The 11,652-nt window shown below is 45.7% G+C and overlaps 1 protein-coding gene across 1 annotated transcript in view; it reads right to left on the reverse strand.

The window, feature by feature from the left end:
- The window catches only part of LOC128850205 (creatine kinase S-type, mitochondrial-like), a 51,636-nt gene extending 40,198 nt beyond the window's left edge, over nucleotides 1-11,438 (reverse strand). The window contains exon 1 of the mRNA XM_054053190.1: nucleotides 11,328-11,438. Within this exon, the coding sequence (XP_053909165.1) occupies nucleotides 11,328-11,438 (111 nt within the window). The remainder of the gene's footprint in view (nucleotides 1-11,327) is intronic.
- Between the last annotated feature and the right edge of the window lie 214 nt (nucleotides 11,439-11,652).

Here is an 11,652-nt window from a genome sequence, read left to right on the forward strand (position 1 = left end):
CTGAATGAAAGGAATCCATCTGTCAGACTACACTCCCACAGACAGTAGAAGAACTCAGAACCTTCTTGGGAATGACAGGTTGATGCCACTTATGGATTTACAGTTATGGAGTGATAGTAAAACCATTATATGAACTTTTAAATCCAACCCTCCATAACTGACATTGTCTAAGAGGGCTAAAAATGCATTAAAAAGGCACTTTGGACTGGAAGATACCTCATCTAGGTTTCTGAAATACCAAGCCATCCTGCTCAAATCAGATTATATCGAAATTGAAGTAACTAACATTGTGAACCCAGCTTCTTTTCTCAGTGGAATGACAACTGAACTGCTGACATGTGACTGTCTTGAAACAATAGAAGCTGTGTATTTCAGCAGACCAGGTCTGAAGGAAGAACCTGTGGAGGATGCACAAGATTCCTGGTTTTCAAATGGAAGTAGATTTGTCCAACAAGGTACCTGGTAAAGCTGGTTATGCAGTAACTGCTAGGGACAAGGTAATTGAATCCCAATCATTGCCTGCTGGGACTTCAGCCCAAAAGGCCAAAATTATTGCCTTGACCAGAGCCTTAGAACTGGTGAAAAGGAAAAAGATAAATATATGGACAGATTCCAAATATGCCTTTGGAGTCGTTCATGCTCTCAGAGTGATTTGGAAAAGAATGAGGGTTATTGACAGCACAAGGAAAACAGATTAAACATGTTGAAGAAATACTTTGCCTATTGGAGGCAATACAATTACCAACTAAAGTCACCATCATGCATTGAGGGCACCTGAGAGGTAACACTGACCAGGAAACAGATAATAGATTGGCTGATTATGAGGCTAAATGGGCATCAGAATGAATGCAAGAAAGGCAAACTTTAGCTCTAATCCTAGATAACAGAGATTAAAACTTAGAAAATAAGGAAGATATTAGATACTCCAAGTCTGATCAGGAATTAATACAAGAACTTGGAGGACAGGTCCCTTCCCAGAAGTGGGCACAATTAAAAGATGGCAGAACTATTGTACCTGCCAACTTGGTCTGGGAACTTGTCAAGAGGGAACATGATAAAACCCATTGAGAACCTTATATAAATTCCTAAATCAGAAATAGATAGGGAGGAATTTTTCAGCAAGTGACTCAACAGTGTGAAATATGTTAAATCAAATACAATTAGGAATAATTAGAAAAGGAAACGTGCCCAGAGAGTGTTAGCAAATTTTTTTTTCTGAACTCCCAAGAAAAGGGGGGTACAGATACTTGTTAGTATTCACAGATACCTTTTCTGGATGGCCAGAGGCCTTTCCTTGCAGGACAAATAAGGCAGGAAAGTGACAAAGGTTTTGTTGAATGAAATATCCCGATTTGGGTACCCATGATTATTTTGTCAGATAGAGGCACTCATTTTTGTGCACAAGTAGTACAGCAGGTTAGTAGAGCATTAGGGATTGATTGGCAATTGCACACTCCATACTGACCACAGGCTAGTGGCCTGTGGAGAGTTTTTGTAGAGACATGGCTTGAGGAGAAGAGACGTGAGAAAATACAGCTGGTGAAATAATAACAGCCTCGTACAAGGCCACAGTCTCCCTGAGCAAGAAGTTAGGCGATAACAGGAGATAAAAACAGGACCTAGAAAAACCACAAACATCCTAGGAATGTAGCAATAGAGGCAGGGCTGACACTCTGTATCGGACCAATGATGAGCCTTACTTTTGTAATATGTATGAGCCTTATTACTGCTATTATAAAAGCATGCCTATCGTATCAATAAATCGAGACTTGTTGATCATCATCGGATGTGCTTGTCTCCCGTCGACTCCGTCAAATGGTGACCCCGATGTACCCCCTGGACACCACGGACGACTCCGTCAGTGGCCAGGTGGAAAAAACAAATCATCTGATTGTTGCTGATAAAACAACAATATATAATGGCATTAGGAAAACAGCTGAAACAAATCAACACCTATATTTTGGGTACCAGGGCAAGGGGCTTGGATTATCTCATCCACCCCTTTAAACCTGGAGACTGGGTATATGTTAAAATTTTTGCAGGTGAACCAGTGGCAGAGAAGTAGAAAGTGACTTAAAGTTTATATTTTATAAGTGGTTTTGCTTGGAGAGAAAACATATATCTTAATATAATTCAACAACTTGTTACCGCTGCTAACTTATCTGAATGTTGGATATGTATAGAACTCCCTCAAGGAAATATGAAAATTCCCTTGTTTGGAGTGGCATCTTCAAATTGGACGTGGGGTCCAGAGGTATAGTTGACCCGAATAGAGAACAAGCAATGTGAATTTGGGAAAGAAATAGTATCTGGCAAAGAGCCAAGATTTGATTTGATAATATTAAATTCCAGTCAGACTCTTTTTTGTAGAATGAAACAATATAGGGGAAAATGTAGGATTTAGGAATGTTACTGGAATAGGTTGCAGTTGGGATTTTGATAATTCAAGGAAAATAACTAGTGACATTACTGCTTTGGTACAAGGAGAAAGTTGCAGTTCATCAAAGCCTAATCATCTTTATGCTGTAGGCGCAGGAGTATTCTTATTGAACCAATCATATTGTAAATTACCATATGGATACTGATGGTTATGTGGAGATGGATATGCTAGAAAGACCTTACCACAAAACTGGACAGGAACTTGTGCAGCTGGCTATCTAACTCTGCAGAATACTATCCATAAAGAACTAAAAGGAATTTTAAGACCGACCCATTGCATTTCAAAATACAATTGGGGGCAGGGAGAAATTTGGGAAAAGGAGGAACAAGGCTGGGAATAGGGTGTCCTAAGAGAGAAGAATGGATATGTTTCACCAAGGAAGGACAATGGGACATATTGGACGGTGGAGGAATCCAAGATCAATACAAAGAACAGTTAGTAAAGAATGTTACATGGCAATTAGCAAACTCTGTCCTGTCAGGGAAACCAGAAGACGGTAACCGATTAGCAAACTGTCCAGTTGGGGAAGTCAAAAGACAGTAAGCAATTATATAATGAAATCCGAGGGGAATTGCAAAAGCAACTAGGATTCCCCACTTTGGGAAAGAATTTATTTGTAGTTCTGGCTGAAAGAATAGCCAAGGAACTAAATGTGTCTGGTTGCTTGGTATGTGGAGGTCCTTTAATGAGTGAAGAATGGCCCTGGAAAGGAACCAGTCTGGATCCTCTCCAAATATTAAAATGGAATCATTCACTCAGTTCAGAAGAAAGGACGAGACCACTGGGGTGGGTCCCGAGTTCCGAAGTAATTGGTATAGAATGCATAAGTCATATAAGCTATGGAGAGTGGGTAGGAGAGACACCCTGTAAATGGATGTATACCCACAATGGCACTCATGGGACTGGTGACCTGAAAAAAACCTATGGTATTGGTCCAAAAATAATAACAATAGTACCAAGGCCACTGAGGAAGGAGTTTTTAACTGTACCAGAAATAATCCATTCCAGGGGTTACCAAGGATCCTTAAGTTTTGGAAAAACCCAGGAAACACATCTAGGAACTGGTGGAAAGCCCCTGATGCATTATTCTGGATTTGTGATAAAAGAGACTATTTGAAGCTTCCTGATAATTGGGAAGGGAGCTGTATGTTAAGGATAATCCAAATGGGATTTTTTATGTTGCCCCTGAAGGAGGGGGATGAGTTAGGAATTCCCTTGTTTAAGAACTTAAAGAGGGAAAACCGATCAGACATAGAAGTCGGAAGAACCCAAACCTGGGGAGAAGACAAATGGACCCCAGAAAGAATTATCCAGACATATGGACCAGCCACTTGGGCACAAGATAGAAATTGGGGCTATTGGACACCTATTTAATAGAATAATTAGATTACAGGCAATAGTAGAATTAATTACTAATTGGACAGCAGCCAGTCTCTGACGGAGTCGACGGGAGACAAGCACATCCGATGATGATCAACAAGTCTCAATTTATTGATACGAGACGCATGCTTTTATAATAGCAGTAATAAGGCTCATACATATTGCAAAAGTAAGGCTCATCATTGGTCTGATACAGAATGTCAGCCCTGCCTCTATTGCTACATTCCTAGGATGTTTGTGGTTTTTCTAGGTCCTGTTTTTATATCCTGTTATCGCCTAACTTCTTGCTCAAGGAGACTGTGGCCTTGTACAAGGCTGCTATTATTTCACCAGCTGTATTTTCTCACGTCTCTTCTCCTGAAGCCACATCTATACAAAACTCTCCACATTTCCCCCGTTTTCTTTCTGAGCAAGAAGGTTCGTCTGACTCCAAAACGTGGGTTCCCCTATCTGACCGCAGTCTAGCTCGTGCACACTGCGTTTTTCTCTGACTCAACTGCATTAATAAGGATACATTAGGATGGAACAACGATAATTTCCCCAAGTAGCAAGGTCCTCCCTGTGGCTTTGCCGGTATGCCATTCCAAGCTTTGTCTGCACAAATTAAAAATATCCTGGGGGTAATTTCTTCGGGGCCGTAATGTTGGCACCGTTACATTGGGAGTAAAGCTGGCTATTCACTGTTCCTGATTCCAGGGATGAGTCTAGGCTGGCCCAACATTTGCGATTCTTGTTAAAGTCATTTAGGTTCAGTGGCTCAAAACCGAACCAACCCCCCTGTTTGACATTGGATAAACTGGCATTTGCACTTCCAAAGAGATCTAATTCTTCTGGGGGAGAGTGCAGGGTGATGTTCAAGGACAGTATGATCTTACATTGTTGGCAGCCATCCTCAATCTGAGGGTTACCTCCCCACTCGGGAGACACCTGGCTACAGCCCTCAGCGCTCGATAAGTTTTTGCACAAGCTGTTTTGTTCACAAAACCACAAAATTCCCCTGGGGACCAAACAGGCAAACCTATCAGGCAAGTTCGAAAAGGATTAGTAACCCCTCCTAAGCTAAGGCAAAGCGAGGATTGACTAGTTTGGTTTGCCAATGTTACCCAGATGTTATCTCTTGGCTGATTGAAGTGTGTAACTCCTGCTACGCTGGCTATTACAGCACTAAGCAATACAATACAGTTAAGCCTCAGTTTTCTTCCAGCTTCCTTCTCCTCTTATTCCTTTTAACTCTTACTGTTCCTAGCTGTTGCAGTTTTAACTCCTGTAACTTGCTCAAGCGCTGATCCAATTCCCTGTCAGAATCTCCTCTTATGGGCCCTACCACGGAATGCTGTGTTATGGGTACCAATTTGCTACACCTCGCAGAGATAATATGAAATCTACCTTGAACTGTAACCCTTTTAACAATATTCTCCAATTCCCAACGGTAGTAAGCCAATATTTGCTGTTCAGGTGCTTCAAAAAACGCTAAGGCCGTGGTTGTTGCTAGCCTTGTTTGCTCTTGCAGCTCTCTCTGCCAGCTGTTAAAGTTATGGTTAAATAACCCCCGCAGTATAAAGCTACCCAAGCAGCGCAACATTCGCTGGCCCTCGCAGTGAAACTTCCGATAACCGTCCAATAGTTGTAATCAGTCCTTCAAAGGTCTGGCAGTGCTTCAAAGCCCTGTCAACGGCTTTTGAGTATCCTTTCAACTGTGACAGCAGCGGTCGTAGGATCAGTGGGAGCTTCTCCTCTATCCTCCTCTTGTCTTCCTCCGTCAGATTGCTTGGCAGTCGTTGCATCGAGAACAGGTTTAGTCCACCTTGCAGGCACCCATACCGGTCCTGTAGGGGTAGAGACACAAAGATATCCCCTTCCCCGAAACATAACCTTAGCAGGGCCTTTCCACAACCCTGTCTTAGGGTCTCTGTATTTCACCCACACGTCCTTTTTGTGCTCGGTAGTTTTATTTGGTTGATGATGTAATTCTGCTGGAGGGTACTCTGCATCCCCAAATATGCATAAGTGATTGATCACAAATAAGCTCTTCAATAGCCTTGCCTGGGGGTCAGCAATCTTTTCATGTTTTGCCAAGTACCTTTTCAGATTGCTGTTAGCCCTTTCGATGATAGCTTGCCCTGTTGGGGAGTTTAGAATGCCTGTGATATGCTCAATTCCCCAACTCTTTAAGAACCCTTCTATTCTCTTGCTAATGTAAGAAGGCCCATTATCCGTTTTAATCCTTTTTGGCGCCCCCATTACTGCAAAACAGCTATATAGGTGCCTTTCCACGTGGATAGCCTTTTCTCCTGCCTGTGCTGTTGCCCAAATGAACTTACTCCAGCATCCTCGGAGGGCCCTAAAAACATCCTCTGTCAAGAAAAAGAGGAGAGTGATCGTCTTAGGGGATTCCCTTCTTAAAGGAATGGAGGGTCCCATCTGCAGACCGGACCCGCTCCACAGGGAGGTCTGCTGCTTGCCGGGGGCTTCAGTGAGGGATATCAATAGAAAACTCCCTTCCTTGGTGAAGGAAACGGATTACTATCCCCTGTTAGTATTTCAAATAGGTAATGATGACTTACAGCGCAGAAAGCTGAAAGCCATCAAAAGAGACTTCAGGGCTTTAGGGAAGATGATTGAGGGCTCTGGAGCGCAAGTGGTCTTTAGCTCCATCCCAATACTAAGGAATATGGAGCAGGAAGTCAGGAATGTACAGATGATTAATGCCTGGCTCCGAGCCTGGTGTGAGGAGAGAGGCTTTGGCTTCTTTGATCATGGGGTGACCCACCCACCCCCAGGTTTTCTTACTAGGGATGGGTCATACTTGTCTCGTAGGGGGACTAAAGTTATCTCTAAAAATCTAGTTAGGCTCTTAAATAGAGCTTTAAACTAGATGTGAAGGGGGAAGGGGAGGAGACCAGGCTAGTTGGGAATGAGCCTGGAAGTGGGAAACCGGCGGCTGAGAAATGGTGTGCTGGAGAGGACCACCAGTACACCACAACAGGGCAAGTGAGGGCGATTATAAGTGGGGACAGTAAGGATGAAACTGGGTCTGTGGAATTAGTTATTCCAAGGACCAGTCAATCGAGAATAAACTCTCTTCCCTTTACGAGGGCTGAAGGTTCATCAGCCCAGCTGAAGTGCATTTACACCAATGCACGCAGCATGGGCAATAAGAAGGATGAGCTGGAAGCTGTTGTAGGGCAAGGTGACTATGATGTCATTGCCATCACAGAAACGTGGTGGGATGACTCACATAACTGGACTACAGCTATGTTGGGATATAAACTCTTCAGGCGGGACAGGAAGGGTAGGAAAGGAGGCGGGGTAGCCCTCTATGTCAAAGAGTGCTTTGATACTCTCAAACTGGATTACGGTGAGGACGGGATCGAGTGCCTATGGGTTAAAATCAGAGGAGCCCACAAGAAAGGGGACTTTGTGATAGGAGTCTGTTACAGACCACCCAGCCAAGAAGAAGCTGCTGATGAACTCTTCTATAAACAGCTGGGGACAGTCTCTAAATCTCTGCCTCTTGTCCTTGTGGGAGACTTTAACTTTCCGGATGTCTGCTGGGAGTACAATACAGCAGAAAGGAAACAGTCTAGGAGGTTCCTGGAGTGCATCGAAGACAACTTCCTTGCACAACTGGTTAGCGAACCAACAAGGGAGGGTGCCTTCCTAGACCTGCTGTTTGTGAATAGAGAAGGTCTTGTTGGGGATTTGACGGTTGGAGGACGCCTGGGATTAAGTGATCATGAGATGATAGGGTTTTCAGTTCTAGGTGGGATTAAGAAGGGGGTTAGCAAAACAGTCACATTAAACTTCCAGAGGGCAGACTTTGGCCTGTTCAGAAGGTTGATTAGCAAAGTCCCGTGGGAAACAGTCCTTCAGGGCAAGGGAGCCCATGAGGGTTGGGCGCTCTTGAAAAATTAAATCCTATCAGCTCAAGAGCAGGCCATCCCTGTGTTCCGGAAAAGGAGCCGGCGGGGGGAAAAGCCAGCTTGGTGGAGCAGGGAGATCTCAAGATGCGTCAATAAGAAGAAGAAGCTCTATGTGCTCTGGAGGAAAGGACAGGCATCTTGGGTGGACTACAGGGACGAAGTGAGATCGTGCAGGGAAAAAATCAGGAGGGCCAAGGCCCAACTAGAATTAAAACTCGCTAAGTCTGTGAAAGACAACAAAAAGTCTTTCTACAAGTACATTAACAGGAAAAGGAGGACGAGGGAGAATATCCAGTCTCTAGTGGATGCAGAAGGAATAACAGTGACAGGGGATAAGGACAAGGCTGAGGTACTTAATGCCTTCTTCGCCTCAGTCTTTAATAGCAAAGAAAGTTGTTCCTTCTGTTTACAAATCCAAGAGTTAGAGGGGCAGATTGAGGCTCCTGTGATCCAAGAGGAGGCGGTTAGAGACTTGCTTGCCCAGCTAGACGCCCACAAGTCTATGGGGCCAGATGGGATCCACCCAAGAGTATTGAAGGAGCTGGCGGATGTCCTTTCCAAACCCCTATCCATCATCTTCCAGAGGTCCTGGCTGACTGGGGAAGTTCCACTAGACTGGAGGCTGGCTGATGTTGTGCCCATATACAAGAAGGGTTGCAGAGAGGATCCGGGGAACTACAGGCCTGTCAGTCTCACCTCAGTGCCAGGGAAAGTCATGGAACAGGTAATCTTGAGTGCTATCATGAAGCACATGCAAGAGAACCGGGTGATCAGGCCCAGTCAACATGGGTTTACAAAAGGCAGATCTTGCCAAACTAACCTGATCACCTTCTATGACAAAATCACTCAACTACTGGATGGGGGAAAGGCTGTGGATGTAGTCTTCTTGGACTTCAGTAAAGCCTTTGACACAGTTTCTCACAGCATTCTGCTGCAGAAACTGTCAGCCTCTGGCCTGGACAGGCGCACACTCTCCTGGGTTGAAAACTGGTTGGATGGCCGGGCCCAGAGAGTGGTGGTCAATGGAGTTAACTCCAGCTGGAGGCCAGTCACAAGTGGAGTTCCTCAGGGCTCAGTACTGGGTCCAGCTCTGTTCAATGTCTTTATCAATGACCTGGATGAAGGCATCGAGTGCACCCTTAGCAAGTTTGCAGATGACACTAAGCTGGGAGGAAGTGTCGACCTGCTGGAGGGTAGGGAGGCTCTGCAAAGGGATCTGAACAGGCTGGACTGCTGGGCCGAGACCAATGGGATGAGGTTTAACAAGGCCAAATGCCGGGTCCTGCACTTGGGGCACAACAACCCTGTGCAGCGCTACAGACTGGGGGAAGAATGGCTGGAGAGCTGCACGGAAGAGAAGGACCTGGGGGTGCTGGTTGACAGCCGACTGAACATGAGTCAGCAGTGTGCCCAGGTGGCCAAGAAGGCCAACGGCATCTTGGCTTGTATCAGAAATGGGGTCACCAGCAGGTCCAGGGAGGTGATTCTCCCTCTGTACTCAGCACTGGTGAGACCGCACCTCGAGTACTGTGTTCAGTTCTGGGCCCCTCACCACAAGAAGGATGTTGAGGCTCTGGAGCGTGTCCAGAGAAGAGCAACAAAGCTGGTGAGGGGGCTGGAGAACAAGTCTTATGAGGAGCGGCTGAGAGAGCTGGGGTTGTTTAGCCTGGAGAAGAGGAGGCTGAGGGGAGACCTTATTACTCTGTACAACTACCTGAAAGGAGGTTGTGGAGAGGAGGGAGCTGGCCTCTTCTCCCGAGTGACAGGGGACAGGACTAGAGGGAATGGCCTGAAGCTCCGTCAGGGGAGGTTCAGGCTGGATATCAGAAAAAAATTCTTCACAGTAAGAGTCATTGGGTACTGGAACAGGCTGCCCAGGGAGGTGGTCGAGTCGCCTTCCCTGGAGGTGTTTAAGGAACGGGTGGATGAAGTGCTTAGGGACATGGTTTAGGGAGTGTTAGGAATGGTTGGACTCGATGATCCAATGGGTCCTTTCCAACCTTGTGATTCTGTGATTCTGTGATTCTGTTACTATAGGTGTCAATAGATACATGCACATACTTCAATCTACCAAAGTTAGGGACATGCGTAACATCCATTTGCCATAACTCATTTGATTGTAGTCCCCGTGGGTTTACCCCTAGGCCTAGACCACCACCTCCATTGTGATGGCTGCAAATCGGGCAGGCCCTAACTATGGCCTTCGCCTCTGCCATTGTGATTTTGAACTCTCGGTGCAAGCCCTTTGCATTTTGGTGAAATATAGAGTGAGCTTCTCTGGCCAGCAGCTGGCCTGGCAGTGGAGTGCCCTGAGCCACAGACACTAGTCTGTCTGCTCTAGCATTACCCTCACCCAAGCCAACTTCCCATTTATGGCTTCTAATATGAATCACAGCATAAGCGTGCTCCCTTAACCTTGTAGCCTTTTTTAACTGTACCAACAACTCATACAGCCTCCAGTTTTGCACCTCTTTTATAGAGGCGTCTTCGATTCTAGCTACGACCCCAGCAACATACAAAGAGTCTGTTACAATGTTCAGTGGCCCTCTTAGCTGTGACATTGCCCATACTACTGCTAAAAGTTCCATAGTCTGTAGACTGTCTGCAGCTTCTGCTTGTGAAATCTGATGTTTCCATAGTCCCTTTTCTTGCCATGTTATTGCAGCAGTTCTGGATTTTCTGCCAGCATCTGTGAATGCCGTAAGAGCATCTGCGATAGGGGAATTTTCTCGTTTTGGCTGAGTAATCCAATCCCATTCCCCAATCCATTGAACTGGCGCCTGCCAGAGCTTTTCTGTTTCAATGGGGCAGCTCGCACCTAAAAGTGCCTCCTGCAGCTCCTCGCTATTACACAAGTACCAGTCCAAAGTATCCTTTTTAATTGGCATCCTGATTACTGCTGGCTCGGTTCCAGCTACTTGTAGCATTCTCTCCTTGCCTTTCTTTATTAAATCTGCCAGCATTTCAACCTTTTGAAACAGAGTTTTGGTTTGTTGTAACGCGGGGGGAAATCCATTCCAATACCCTTATCTCCCCCGTTTTCTTTTGCAATTGAGTCAATGCCCCAAGGAGGTATTTGGGACTGTTCCAGATCGTCAGGTCTATGGATAATTCTGGATCTCGCAGACAGACCTGCCCCTGTGTAACGCAGTCCATTATTTTCTGAAGAGTGTGCTGTTCTTCCGGAGTAACACGGATCGGACTTGCTGGGTCTGTGCCTTTGAGAAGTGGACGTAATAGCAATTCTCTGTCCCTTATTAATTTGAACGGGTGGAAAAGGAGTATGCACCATAACCATAATTTCTCCGGTAAAGTCCGCATCAATAACACCAGGTAACACAAATAATCCAATCATAGAGGCAGACGATCGTCCTAATAGCAGTGCACCCACCGCTCGACCTTGTATAACAATAGGTCCCTTAATTCCTGTTGGGATCTTTTGTGGGTGCGATGTCATTAGCGTGATTTCTACTGCTGCTGCCAAGTCCAGCCCGAGGCTCCCTGTGGTGGCAGGTTGGAGGCAGGGAAGGTCGGTTGAGCTGCAGCGGCGACTGCGATTCGCGCTCCTGACGGAGTTTCCCGACCTCCGCCGACAAGCGCCAGTATTGTGAGTATCCGAACGGCACTTTTGGCACCATATCCTTGTAGCCTGGCATTCTCGGCGCATGTGATCCATGCCTCCGCAGCTGTAGCATCGCGTACGGGTTCCCGATGGAGCCGAAATAACTGCAGCTGACGCTTGAAGGGGTGCGAGAGCAGCTAACACCTGATTTTGTGAAGCCTTTGCCTGTTCCTGTAATCCCAGCCCCAGCTGCTTAATAGCATCTACTAAAAATGCTTGTAACCTACCGGCATTTGAGCCATTCTTTCTAATGTTTTTTTTTTTGTTTTTGGTTTTTTTTTTTTTTT

This window comes from Cuculus canorus, chromosome W (assembly GCF_017976375.1).
Source record: "Cuculus canorus isolate bCucCan1 chromosome W, bCucCan1.pri, whole genome shotgun sequence".
Taxonomy (NCBI): Eukaryota; Metazoa; Chordata; class Aves; order Cuculiformes; family Cuculidae; genus Cuculus; species Cuculus canorus.